The 15379-nt window shown below is 35.9% G+C and overlaps 1 protein-coding gene across 3 annotated transcripts in view; it reads left to right on the top strand.

Annotated features, from left to right (window-relative positions):
* LOC120624561 (disintegrin and metalloproteinase domain-containing protein 11) overlaps positions 1 to 15379 on the top strand; it is a 305939-nt gene that overhangs the window by 92013 nt on the left and 198547 nt on the right. For all 3 annotated transcript variants that reach the window (XM_039891194.1, XM_039891193.1, XM_039891195.1), the window contains exon 5: positions 10208 to 10287. In XM_039891194.1, the coding sequence (XP_039747128.1) occupies positions 10208 to 10287 (80 nt within the window). The remainder of the gene's footprint in view (positions 1 to 10207; positions 10288 to 15379) is intronic.

Genomic DNA, 15379 nt, shown 5'->3' with positions numbered 1-15379 from the left:
GAGTTGAAGGAAAAACATCGTGGGCAAACCTGTCATGTCTGAGATTTCTCCATAACGTTCTAAAGGCGTGTGAAGTCTACCAATCTTGGCCAGCATGCTGGACTGGGGCCTGAACTAGACTCATTCTGAAAGTTGATCCATGCCCAAAGTAAATCTCCAAAAAAGTTAAGTATCCATAAACCTTTAATTAATATGACCGATACAAACAATGCTATTGGCGGCAAAATAAGTAACGCGATAGTACTTCCCAAACTGCAAAAGATGTACTACTATTTAATTATTGCGTTGTATAGTGTTGCCCTAATTGACATACATGTAGTATGTCAATTAGGGCAACACTTAATTGATAGCCATATTGAGGGAGTTGTGAAAGAATATGTCATCCGCCATTTTGCGACGGCGGCCATCTTGACTGATGTTCATTAAACGTACATAATAACTCTCGCTACTAATTCACTTTTAATCAAAATCAAAATTGCTGCATCTGTTCGAGAGCTACGATGCCACAGACATACTTATAACAACACCCTGTCGTTTTTGCGTCGGGGGTTAAAAACCGCAATTAATCGATACACCCACCGAATTAGTGATACAATTTACCTGAAAGGGGAACCGTTGAAAGTGGCGTATGAAAAAGGTCACAGCAGCGGTCTGTTAACGTAATAACTGCCGTCGGGAGGCGCAAGTTATTACATTTGTGATGCTGCTATATCAACTTCTATCTGCCAAGGGCGTTTGGTAACCGTTTTACAGAATCGGTCTTCTGACTGTAATAATAAAAGTCTATTTTGTAGGGAGTTCCAAAATCCACGGTCCTGGGCCGCTTGTTTCCAGCGGCTCCCAGCGACTCGTTTGATGACGTCTGCCCACCTCGCTGGGGGCCGACGAACGCTGCGTTTACCTGTGCGGGGTCGCCATTCCAGCACCTTGGAACCCCGACGTCTATCGGTTCTCCGAGCGATGTGTCCCGCCCATTTCCACTTCAGTAGAAAAAGGTTTAGAAAGAAAAGCTATGTATAAAAATAATTACAACAGAATAAAAAAATAGCAATTAAAAACTACATACTCTAAATGTTTACATTTAAACATTTTTTATCAGTCACTGACGTTATATTTCTTATTGCGTCAGTGCAAATACTACTTCATTTCTGAACTGTTAGCTAAATAATGTATTTTACATTTCCTCATAAAATATATACTTTTTTTAATTTAAACATTGCAAAAAGTGTGGGAAATCTTGCAAATATTTTATGTAACATGTATTTATAATTCCTTTTTCGGTACACATTATGTGTTGTCGATGGAGTAAACTTTTTATTACCAGGCAACTGCTTAAAGATGTTGAACTTACATTGTATGCATGCAAATGACCCCAACATAAAAAACCCGTTTTATTTGTAGGTATGTCTATTTGTGTGTAGGTATATATTTTATTGTATTATACGTAAAACAGTACAGTACGAAAAGTGTCGGACTTCTTTATGTATAAAGCTAATGAAAATAATCAGGAAAACCATTTGTTAAATGATAAAGGAAAAAAGACCGTCAAATATATATCAATTTAAAATGCATATAAAACTTTTTGTAACTGTGGGATTAAAACCCTCATCCCTCTGATTGCTTTACCAACCATTGAGCAACCACCAGAAAAAAGAAAATTCGGAATAATTTTCAAAATTTTCCCCGCCATAGATCGAACTTGGGTCGTCCCACTTATGAGACCACAGTCGCGCCAAGAGGTTCACAAGAGACACGCAGTTTGTTAATTCATATCTTAGAATTTACTCCAAGAAAAAAAGAACACTTGTGATTCCCTGAAGTATTTAAATTAATGCAGTGACTAAAAATCTTCCAGCGGTAAAAAATAATACTGCTCTATATAGAGACTTTATTCATTTAAAACCACTAATGGATTTAATTCTATTCTCAGCGCCATCGGTATCAAATGCTAAGGCTGGCAATTGCAAATATAGGGCAATGGGATACCGCAGCCGCCAGCCCAATCTAATAATCTTTGTCTCCCAGAAGAGCTTTCTATGGATATACAGCTTTCTATAACTATGCTTCGCCTTTGTGGATATTTTTAAACCGCGATTCAAAAAGGCTACTTCACAACTTTGTCCGTCAATCTATGTGGTAGTAGCACACAAAGGGCAAAAACCGATTTAAAGCATAAGTATCCTTAAGTTAACCCTAGCTCGGAAACGCTCTCTTTATCATTTATAATCTGCGAGTAAAAGTAAATTTTATCTCCTAGTTATTCTTATAACCATAATTGCAGTTAGATACATGGATAACAAAGATAGAAAACGAATTAAAAATGTTAAAAAAAACGTAAAATTATAAATATGCGCAAAGGTGATCTTATCGCTTAAAGCGATTCGATCCAGGAAGCCTTTGGTTGAGAAAACGTGTTACGGAAAACGGAGTAGGGCAACGGCCAATTATGGAAATAAAATTATACGTTACATATTACCACTATACAATATAAAGTTAAATCATATATATAAATATTATATATAATCATTTGTGTGTTTTAAACATACACAAATTAGTAGTTTATTCACTTTACTTCATATAGTTTGCTATTATGTAGGTACATGAGACCCTGTCATGGCGTTGCAAACATGATTATTTACCTTTCTTTATTCGTTGTTACTCTAAAAGATTACAATATTGTCAGATTGTAATTATTTGATTTTATGTTACACTTAAATGAAGAATAATGGATATAATAAAGATAAAGATTAATAATAGTTATAATAATAATTTCATTGGCAGTGCGTAAATAAAAAGTGTCCTTATGTGACTCCTTATGTAGTACTGTGTTGGTCGCTATTGAGATGAAAAGTTATAAATTTTATACGGCTGATAAAAGTATATGTGTCTCATGTCATTGAATATCTCTCGCCATGCTCAGAACTCCTTTATTCAATAATAGCATCCAAGAATCCTTCCCTTGCTCAGTATTCAATATAAGCACTCGCACCAAATAACTACATTGCAGCGGTGCATAACAAATAAATATTACAGCTCTCTAGGCCATAACACGCGCTGCAATTGATATTTTTTTTTATGACATTATCCTAAAAATCGAATTTCATTGTGTTTTTTTGAAAAATGGCTAAAAACTTGATCTATGATGATACATATTTATATAGATCAGACATTTATTATACATGTTTAGGTAGGATTATAGTTATTGTAAAATATATTTGTATATTTCTTGTTCTCTCTTTCTTACTGGAGAGTATCTCTGTACTATTTCACCATTACAGCGGTTTAGCCAGACACACTTTCGCATTCATAATATTGGTACGGATTATAAAGTAGAAAAATGGAAAAACGCTGCATACATCACACATTGTACAATAGCTTTTCCAATATTCGAAATGCTGCACTGCATAGAACTATCGGCTAGCTTACTTTTAACATTCTGAGCTTTCCAAAATGTGGTTTAAAACACATATTATTACGTAATCTATTAATTTCTTTATAGCGAAAAAAATTACATGATATTCTTGACCATATTTCTGTCCAAGCGATTATCCAAATCCTCCGTCTTGTTGTCCTTAAATTTTGGGATTAAATAAGATTAGAATATATAAAGCTGGTTATTTTGATTTTCTTAAATATTATGTAATATAGCAACTGAAAATTGTAAGAAAGTAGTGGAAATGGAAATGTGCACGGAGTGACCTCATAGTTTGCAAACGTTCTGTAATAGAATCCAGGCATGTCACGCACTTAAAAAGATTTCAAAAATACTAGACTGTGACTATACCTGTTCTGGGTAACGAATGTCATTAAATATCTGTGACAACTCTGGTATACCACATTTTGATATGTAGCCTAAAGCACTCGATGTCGTTTCACTGAATTGAATTTCTGACGCGAAATCAAATTTGAATCGTGATGTATTCGTCGTAGAGGTGAATTTTGACTCCGCGAATTCCTACAACCATTTACAATGTTGACGCGCCAAGGAAATTGGGACATGAATATAATGTGTGAAATAATTTTCAATCTGATGACCTATTTGGTTACCTGGGAATGTAATACACAATGATATTTTAACATAGTTATAGCTCTGATTATACTAAGCTGTATGTTTTTAGTAGCAACAGTTCTCTAGTATTAGTGTTTTATCTATGGCTACAGGCTTTAAAGGACTTGAATCCGTGAATCCAATTCAATAAAAAAAGGCTGGTCAATAGCTGTTATCACCTGGATGTTGTTGCTTGCTTGACAATTCATACACTCTTTTCCATAAGGGATGGTTTTTAAATCATGCGGCAGTCGTTACTTTTCTCGAGATAAAAAGTAACTTATGTCAGTCATTACTCTATGACCATTTCCAGGATGCAAGCTATCTATCTGCAAAATGTCATCAAGACGGGTGCAATGTTTCCGTCGAACATAGGAATTAAATAAACAACATTGCAGATTTATAATCATAATTATCAATATATTCCCAGCCCACTTGAGGGCTCAGCTTAACTACGCTGGCCAAGTGCGGATTCGTGGACTTCACATTTGAGAGCATTATAGAGAAATTTAATGTACGATTCTTCAAGATATTTTCCTTCTCTGTTAAAGCAAGTTATATTTAATTCTTAAAACGCTACATGACACGCACTTAAATTAAGAGCCGAAGTCCTACCCACTAAGATAACTCAGATTTCAAATACTACTATGGAATAAAAAATTATAGTAATATACAAGTATAATTTTTTTCTTTAAACTTTTTAAAGAGCTTTGTCGCCAATAAATTATACTTACCGCAACATTATATAAATCAATTTTTTTTTTTGATAATTTGGATGACATGTTTCTTAATCAAGACCATACATACCACCTGAGCATTTGAGAGAGAGACACTAGTTTTATTGCAACTTCGATCGGGACACATTCCATTAAATAAATTTGCCTATTTAATGGGAAAATTTTCCACCTGCATATAATTTGGTGTGGTGGAGGACGTATTCCATATTTAATCAACTGGCAGTATTATAAGGAATTAAAGAGCAAGTTAATCCAGACTAACTAACTGTGAGGCACAGTCAGCATAAATGTTAGGCTGTATATAGAAAATTCGCCGTCCTTGCCTCTTGGCCTGAAAAGCAAAAACAAGTTCGCTATATAGGTCAAGCGGCGAGTGAGCGAGAAGAGTAGACAAGTCATAACCGATTCTCTTTCACGGCAAAGTAATTATACAGTACTCCATCCTGCGCGAGTAATACTCGAGCCATGTGGATTTAATTTGGTCGGATTTTATTTGGAGCGTTAATGTAATAAATGTTTTTTTATATCATTACTCAAATAATTTAACAAATTATGCAGATACATCACGTAGATGTTTTTGCTATTCTCTTTTAAGGCAAAGCAATTTATACAGTATTCCAATTTGCGTGTGTTACAATAATTGAGGCACTTGGATTTTATTTGCTTGGAACTTTTAAACATTAACTGGATGTATGATGTAATATATATTCGAATATAAATTATTGTATGAGTATTAGCGATCTGCCCGGCTTTGCTCGAGTGCAACATAGATACTAATGTGGAGCAGTTATAATATTATATACCGTACATATAAACCTTCCTCTTAAATCATTCTATCTATTGCTGTAAACTGTAAAAAATTTAAAAGATTAATGCAAACAAACGGCGTAGCGACTTTGTTTTGTACTATATTAAGATCTTATCGCATAACTATATTCACAAACTCAAACATCATACTATAATAATATCACAATAGGAATGTTATTTTCGTCAAACTCTCGCGTCTCTTTCCTTTTTCAAATATTTTCAGGATTTTTTACTCTGGATTCTTTTAATATCTCTTTTTTTTTATAACGAATCTGGGTTCCTATCTTTTGAACTTCCACTACAAATTGTTTTTGTCTGTGTATTATTTTAACTCAGCCTCAATTTGTAACAACAGATAATTTATCAAATTGTTTTTTTTTTACAAAGTTAATATATATATTTTTTATTTTTTTTTATTAAGACTACCACCAAAACTTCACGTATTGTAGTTATGGATAAACCTAGCATTGGGTTACTAATGGCACATAATTTCACTTACATGTAGTTAGAAGTAGTCAACAGAAATAGTAATAGTAACTTATATAACCAATATTAATATTTGAGGGACTGAGAATTTGATTAAAATTAATAAATTTAATTATATACTTATTTTAAATATAATTGGTATGTGGTACTATAATTTTTGAATTGCACGACATTTGCGCGACTATTTACTTAAATAATTACAATAGTGCAATATTTAAATGAGGAGATAAAATCAAAATAATGAATACCTTCTGTTTTCTTGAACATTGTTTAAATTATTAGAAAATTTCCGCACAACGACCTTGACTGTTTATACGCCGGTATAAGTTGATCCCCCGACCCGAATAACAGTAGTAGATTGTTATAAGAGGAAACAATTTAAAATCATAATAATATGACAAGAAAAGGAGAGACTGGGTGTCCGAAAAACAAATAAGATCTCAATTGTCATAAAAGGGATGAATAACGTCCAAAATTGTGTTCCCAATGAAATTAGGGCGAATAAAACGTCAAAGGAACGGGATACGAGGAAAACAAAGTTAGACGCGCAGTTTAATACATCCAAAATGAGAAGTGATGCTTGACAAGCGACTTTCAAGAATAAGGGCTCCTTTTTATTATGAGGCGATCTTTAGGAGACGTTAGTCGCCATACCTTCGATGACCTCTTTTTGCCTCAACAGACTCAATACAATATTGGGTGTGTAAAGAGTCCAGCTTTTATGATCTAATGACTGAACATTTTTGACGTCTTCTCTGGCGCAGTGGTTAGCGCTTTGGTCTTGTATGAGGAAGGTCCAAAGTTTGATCGCCGACAGGGGCAATTTGGGTTTTTTTTTCTTGTTTCTGATACGCACCGCAAAAGTCTGGAATGCATTCTGACTTCCGATTCCCACTACCGTTTACTATTTAAGATTGAACGACCTCCTTGGCGCTCTGGTGGACGCTGTTCTTTTAAGTGAGAGGCATCCGGGTTCGATCTCCGGTACATTTTACTTGATGGACACTTGCCGATAACAACCTGAGGGGTTGCAACGGCGTCACCAAGAGAGTGGGGCGAGCGCGAGAGCTCACCATGAGAAGAGCCCCGGGGCGTGACGACATCATCGGGAAGGTGGAAGATGTCAACCATTTAATCTGACTGGGATCCCCGGTAGGGGTACCTTGGGAATTTATATTTTTTTAATTTTCTTTGGTCTGCGCTTATGAGAGGCTTTGGACAATTTGGATCTCATCCATATATATGCATGGGCACTGGGTGCTTTTTACCCAAGACAAGTACCAAACGGAAATATTCGGTGGAAACTTTTCCACTGTCTAGTGTTTCTGTTGTTACCTACGTTCTACTCAAACCCTGCAACGATCTTAATGAAATTTGGTACAGATAAGCCTAGTGTTCCGGAAATCGACATTGTCCTAGAAAATAAATAGGGAACCGTTCCGTACTTTCAAATCAAACAAAAGTTAACTATGCAACAGATATATTACACCTGTTGATGCATATGCTTGTTTGTCCTGAAAAATAACAGTTTCTCGCGGGATTAAAACAACTAAAATGAAACTTGGTCGTAGTCGTGGGGCAGCAGCAAGTTAATAATATTTTTAGTAGTATTTGTAGTAGTAATAGGTGTAATGTATTATGTAGTAGTCCTACCTGTGCTTTTTATTACGTTCACCTTTGTAGGTGCAAAAATAAATAGACGCTGTAGCAGTTCAAACGAAATCAACGCCCGAGCGGGTTTTCAAAGACAGGCGTTTTTCACAAATGCATCCCATGTTATTTCGGTCCTTTATTAAACAATCGTTGCTCCATGTTAAACTCCTTTAAAAGTTCATTTTACACAAAAAAAATAAATGCTAAATGCATACCCAACTTTTCAAAAGGTGTCAAAAACCTTTCAAAAACACCTTAACAGAATTAATTTTTCCCCTTTTCCTAAATAAGATAAATTTGCCAATTGAATGGTTTTCATTGTTTATTGTTTTAATGTAAGAAATTTGACATGTTAATGATAGAAACCATGGGAAGTTTTAACGTGCTTTACGAGGCACATAATCAACGCCATATAATTAATTATATTTAGGGTCGCAGCAGGTTGGAGAATAATAAGATGTTAACACTAATGTACATTTATTAGTCTAAAAGTTACATGACTATAATACTAGCTCGCGATTTCAACCGCGTTTGTTTAATTTTTTAAAGAATCGCGTAGGAACAGTTTATTTAGCCAGGCTTAATTATTCAAGCTATATCTATGCATAATTTTCTAAACATCGGTTTTGCTGACACGCCGTATAAAAATAAAACTTTCTATAACCATTCGGAAACTGTGCCCCAGTGCATTTTTGGGAAACTAAGTATTCTTATCCTATTTTGTGGCAAATTCGATGAAGATCGGTAAAGGTTGAGCCAAACATAAACAAATAACAAACAGATAAACAAACTTTCACAATCAACACTACCTAGTACATCACCACAACCCATTAACCCATTACAGGCACACTACAGAGCATTTGTTTCCTCCCACTATGAGAAAAGGTTAAGGCCGTAGTCCACCACACTAGCCCAGTGCGGATTGGTGGACTCCACACACCTCCAAGAACATTATGTAGATCTCAATAGGTTTTTACGTAACATCCTACCGTAAAGCTAAATCACTGAGCGGCACGTCTTTGTAGGTATAGTAGTAACTAGCCATGGCCGAAGCCTCCAGCCAGAACAGACCAGAGAAAATTTAGAAATTATAAGTTCCAAAATTGCCTCTTCCTCCTCTCACTTATGGGACCACAACTCTTTTTTTTTTTAATTTTTTTTTACAATACACACATCGCCACCTAGCCCCAAAAAAGCGTAGCTTGTTTTATGGGTATTAAGATGACTGTTGACTGACGAATATTTTTACGAATAATATATACATAAATACTTAGAAAATACATATAAATAATACCCAGCCACTGAAAAACACTTATGCTCATCACACAAACATTTTCCAGTTGTGGGAATCGAACCGAAATCGCTGCCCATTGCACCAGTCGGCCGTCAAACTCGCTCCACTGCGCCAGTCGTACGTAACAATACTTGACCCGACCTAGGAATTGACCCTGACCTTCTAAGTTTATCCTTCCAACCACTAAACCAACGAGACAATTATTTAGATATGCAGTCATGTATGCATGTAATAAATTTGAAAAGTCGAGTGCGCCAAGTTTTTACCGAATGAATTTTTCAAAAAAGCATACACTGTTTTGCGGCTCCCGCAAGTTCCTGGTTTATTTGAACTGCACTTGGTTTTGGTTGTTTGTGGTTGGTCTATATTAGTGTTTCGGCGAACATATAAAGTATATTTGCGTTAAAATTAAAGTAGTTATTTATTACAACGATATTTAATGATTTGGCGGTTGGTTTTGGTTTGATAGCGTGTGATTTAAACGATATCAGTTCATTTTTATTATTGCGAAATCAGGCCTGTTTGCAATTCAGTTTTTTAATTAAACTGATAAGCAACGCCGTCTGTGCTACTACTACCATCTACTGCGGTCACTAACCCGTCTGCCAGATGCTTGGCAGATGCTGGTGGATCAGATTTGCCTGGTTTCGCCGATTAAAGCAAATTAAACTTAACCAGGCCTTTCACCATTTTTCGTGGTGCTATTTATACTTTCAATTTAAATGAATGCACAATTGAGCTATTAAGAATTTTGAATTAATTGTAGTAACTGTATACAATATTATATAAATGTAGACGGCCGACTGGCGCAGTGGGCAGCGACCCTGCTTTCTGACTCCAAGGCCGTGGGTTCGATTCCCACAACTGGAAAATGTTTGTGTGATGAGCATTAAGTGTTTTTCAGTGTCTGGGTGTTTATATGTATTTTCTAAGTATTTATGTATATATAATTCATACAAATATTTATCAGTCATCTTAGTACCCATAACACAAGCTACGCTTACTTTGGGGCTAGGTGGCGATGTGTGTATTGTCGTAGTATATTTATTTATAAATACCACTGTGCCGAATAGACTGATTTCGCGGATGATAGCAAATCAATTATTGCTACGTATATTGACATTAAACACGCCCAGGTGGATGACAATGATGAAGTAATTAATATAAATGTCTTTATTTCAGACTGGCAAACACTTTCACCGCACATCGCTGCTCATCAAAGCCTTTAATCACAAGTTCCGTCTAGACCTCGAGCTTAACACGTAAGTGATAATAATTAAGTTTTATTGAGTAGATACTAGCTTTCATTAACAAGAAGACAGATCTGTGTGTTAATCAACTCAAGTGTACTTCAAGGAGAAAATTAATCTACACTTAAAATTAACGTTGCGTTAGTAATTTTTGAAAATGAAAAAATAAATAAATAGGACTATACAAGTTTGAATGTGACACCATTTTCAGTAAATCCGTATTTGATTGATCCGTATTGGAGAGTGTCTCTACGCGATCAAATCAGAAATGATGAGAATCGCAGGAGAACTAGAGTTTCGTACATAGTTCAGCGAGTCGCGACGCTGAAGTGGCAAAGGGCAGGGCACATAGCTCGGAGAGCCGATGGACGTTGGGTTCTTAAGGTGCTGGAGTGGCGAACGCGCACCGGTAAGCGCAGCGTAGGTCGGCTCCCAACGCGGTGAACAGATGACATCAGGGGAGACGCTGGAGGCAAGCGGCCCGGGACCCTGGTTTGTGGAACTCCCTAAAAAAGGCCTATGTCAGCAGTAGACGCCCATTGGTTGAAATGATAATGATGATGAGATATTTCCAAATAAGCCTAAAATAATGTGGGCGGGTACTGAATATTAATTTAGTTGTTCCAAAAATTAATACAATATTATCATTTGGCATCAATTTCAAATTATTATTTAAATTATTAAACTGACTCTCTAACGAGTCAAAGTCGAGTAAGAGCGACCTAAAATTCAGGAACCAATAACATCACGATGAAAAAATTGCCCCAATTTACTTTCCTTTCGGCCTTCAAAGGGATAAAAAATGAGTAGTAAATAGAATTATTCTGGAACGACAGGCAGTCTTTGACAGCTGCTATGTACAATTTATACATAATTATAATGAAATAGACTGAATCCACGACCAATATTATGCTTTTAAAATGTAAACTTAAATAGTATCTGAGCTCATTGCTGTATTACAATACAGCAATGAGCTCAGATACTATTTAAGTTATAATCATATTTCATATTTTAGAATCAATAATAATATGTTAGTAGAAATTGAAATTTTCACAACCAAAGTTATATTTTTGAAACAATATCGTTGATAATATTAAAATAATACTGATTTAAGGTCTTGCAAAAGGCACAAAAGCTCCAATTTGAATTTAACTTGTCGTACTTCTTCGTTTTTAGCTCTTAGGTTTATTACATCAGCACATTCCACTTATGCTAATGTCACGTGTTCTAGCAGATTCACAAAGCGGAAAAAATATCATTTAAATACGGCGTTATAGATATAATCGTAGCATTATTTAAAGTAATGCTATCATCATTGTTTAGTCAAAGTAAAATATTACCCTGCTGATTATTGGTCATTTGTAGGGATTTTTATACGCTACAATTTTATGCTGCTTGTATCCCGCGACTCCTTTTGAAGGTCTACCAAATTTATGCTTTTCGGAGCGGGGTTGCCACTCCAGCACCTTGAAACCATAACGTCCATCAGTTCTCCGAGCTATGTATCTTGACCACTGTTATTTATACTTCGTAACTTACTTATCTATGTCGGTTACTGTGGTTCTTCTATTGAGTTCCTCGCTTAAGATTTAATCGCATAGAGATAGTACAAAATCTTTATATCACCAGCTGAGTGATTCCAAGCCTTCTTATGAGTTTATAAGTAAGTGATCACGTTTTGCAGCTAAAGATCTTCTTTCGCATGGGCAGCGTTCTTAGAGCTTCACGACATATGTCATCTACAATTCCTCATTGCCTGCAGACTAAAGTTTTCCAACGGTGCGTGACGCCAGACCAAATTATACGAGTATCTGAAGCTATTCACAAATCATTTATAATTTCTATGATGTGATTTTCTCAGGCAGAAAATAATAAATCACAAACATAAAAGTAGCACTTTAACACTCAGACACACACACACGTTCCAAAAGCCTATCAAAAAAATGAATGAAATCCAAACAAATGAGCCCGCCATCGCTTTCTGAGTAAATTTGCAAGTTTCTCGCATCCCTTTCACGCTTGAAGCTTTTTGTACTCGTCTCTCTTTCTCTTAACAGTTCCATAACTTCGCCATTCAATCGCGTGATATTTCATTTATAGTGTTCCTTGGAAAATTTTGTTTTTCAACGTTTGGTATTGTCTGTCTATTTATTATACAGAGGAAAGTTTTTATCGTTTTCATATGAAATGCAGCGACTGAACTATCTAAACCTTAATGATTCTGATGTATAGCTATATTTTGAACGAGATTGCCTATTAGTAGGCAGACCTACTAAAGGGCGACGGAAGGGTGGTAACTAGTCAGAAATTATTAATTTCCAAATTACCCCTGCTGGGGATCGAACTCGGGACCTTCCATTTAAAACCCAACACTGTGCCAGTTCATCATTAATTTTTTCTTTTTCTATGGACATCGCCAAAATTATTAGGCATTCGATTTAGGTGACTCTAGGTTTAGTGAAAATGGGCATTATAAGATGTTCTATATTATTCCTTAATATATTCTAAAGTAGAAATTTTCGCTTGGATTTAGCAATTGAGTAGTGCAAATACTGCACAGAGGTCGTCAATGTAGGTACAAACGAATTTAGCACGCTCTGGCACATATTCCAGCTAACAACAACACAAAGAATATGACAAAAAGTAAATTTACTCTCACGGCAAAAGAGAAAAATAAGGCCCGTAGCACACGATAGCTGCTAATATGACATTCCGAATGTTTTCATAAGTTTTTCAACAGACTAATTCGGTTGGTGTAGAGCAATAGTAATGATAGAGAGAAGAGTCTGGAAATCATAATTTATTACTTGTATGATACTCGTATTTTCCTTTATTGAGTCCTATGAAAAATAATCTAAATTTAAGACCTCTTTAGTATTACCAGAATTAATAGTAGTCAAAAGGTGTCAAGTTTAGGAGGCATGACATGTTACATGGTGAAGTGACCCAGCTTGAAGTCGCATCAGCGGTTCTACATACAATGGACAATTCTGGAAGGAGAAGAGCTGTGATTTTTATGCAATCCATAAAAATCTTAAAGTATATATATTATTATCTAATGCGGGCAGTTTCGCGGTGTCACTGTGTACGTGCCCGAATAACTATTGACAAATAGCGATTGTCTTTCAGTCTCTGCAAAAAGAGCTACATAGCTCCAGTTCTTATTTTTATCCGAGACATTCACTGGGTACTCAGTGTTTATTTATTAAAAAATGTCCCAACATGATCCGAGCCAGACATAAAATTAGGGACGTTTCGTTTATGGTTTACAATACATACGGTGCACTGTAGTCTTAAGACGGTTTTTAGGTTGACGATGGTAACTTATTAAAACCTCCGTTGGCTCGTCTTATCAGTAAAATCCATTGATGTTGCTAGTAAAATCAGCCCTTACGCCGTCACTGCAAATGGCATAACGCACCCTTATGCCCTCACGCCACTGCTCTGGGGTCTAAATTTATTTATTTATACTCTTTATTTGTACACCACTCAGAAAAACGAGACAAAAAAAAGAACAAACACATGAAGAATGAAGCAAAAGGCGGCCTTATCGCTAAGAAGCGATCTCTGCCAGGCAACCTTAGGAAAACTAAAAAAAAATTCTAGAGTTAGTTATCCAAACTAATTTTGTGAATGAAAAAGTGTGTCGTACCAACTAAACAACTGATCAACTTGATTTATGGCATAGAATTGGTTAAAAGGATGGAGAGTAACTTAAACTACTTTGTATACCAAGAAAACATTTCCCACGGTATTTGTAAAAAACGCTGACGAAAAACACGGGCAATAACTAGTGGACAATAATGCAACCTAATGTGGAGTGAACCTGTGTGGAAATGTCTCTTTACTCTTGATATAATAGATGAGTGCTTTTATATACGTATATTGTAGGTGGTGAAAAAAACAAAAGCCGAAAAGGCATTTGAATTCTTCGCAGTGCGTAAAAGAAACGGAAAAGCAAAGCGCATCGGTATATAATATACTAACGATACCTCATAGTTTATTTTTCAGAGGCGAGAGAGTTACAAAAGTATATCAAATAATTCTTGACATTGATTTAATATATTACTACATAAGCTCACTGGATCTTGAGTACCGTCAACTAAATTTTAAAAATCTTCTATGAAATCGTTTTAAAAGGTAGAAAGCGTAAAGGCTTGGATTTGACTTCGTGTAGTCCTAGCCTAAACAACAAAAAGAAGGCAGCCGCACGCGTTGTACAGGGAAATTCAGTTTATACAGCTTTGCAGAAATTTGATTGGCGCACAAAGAGCGCGCAGTATGTTTACCAGTTTTGACGTACCTTTGTTTTTACGTTGGCTTTAATGAAGTTGTCGCCAGCCTTCTAGCGACTGGTGCAAGGTATAAGCGGCCAATATTTGTTTTCGTGGTCACTAAATGTGGCTGGAAATAAAGTCAAAAGTCAAAGTAAAATAACTCTTTATTCTAATAGGCACATATAACGCGCTTTTGATGCGTAGATTACATACAAAATATTTAAATCGTGTGGTGACTACGGCAGATCAGAATACAGCTGTCCCCTCTCCTCTTCCCTCGATCTAACCGACTAAGGGAATATCGTAGAATGGCAGCAGCGTCTTCTGTCTTACTTCTATTATCTACTGCGATCACCAAACCGTCTGCCCAGCGTGGTGATAATGGGTAAATCGATAGGTGGGTGACTGCTGGACTAAATGCTTCTTTGTTTAGTCTTTAGTCCAGCAGACTGTTATAGGCTAGTAATAATTAATGAGATGATGTCGATAAGAAGGCATGGATTTCCCTCTTGAAATCCCTGCCATTAGCTGATGCTGATGATTGTTGATCTGCATTGTAACACCTTGAAACCCAAGCGTCGATTGGTTTATCGGACCACGTATTCGTGCAATTGTAACAATAGAATAGAATAAAATAGATTTTTTTTATTGCAACACAACACAATAGGAAAAATACAAGGACAACAGTAATAGTACTTAGTGCTAGGGTGCAAAGGTGGCCTTATCACTAAAAGTGATCTTTTAAAGGCAACCTGAGCGTACGAAGCTGATAAAAAGTGGAAAGTGGGTGTTGCATAAACGATGTTACTATTATTGGTACCAACCTA

This window comes from Pararge aegeria, chromosome 6, assembly GCF_905163445.1.
Source record: "Pararge aegeria chromosome 6, ilParAegt1.1, whole genome shotgun sequence".
NCBI lineage: Eukaryota > Metazoa > Arthropoda > Insecta > Lepidoptera > Nymphalidae > Pararge > Pararge aegeria.
This window is presented reverse-complemented; position numbering and strand designations above follow the sequence as displayed.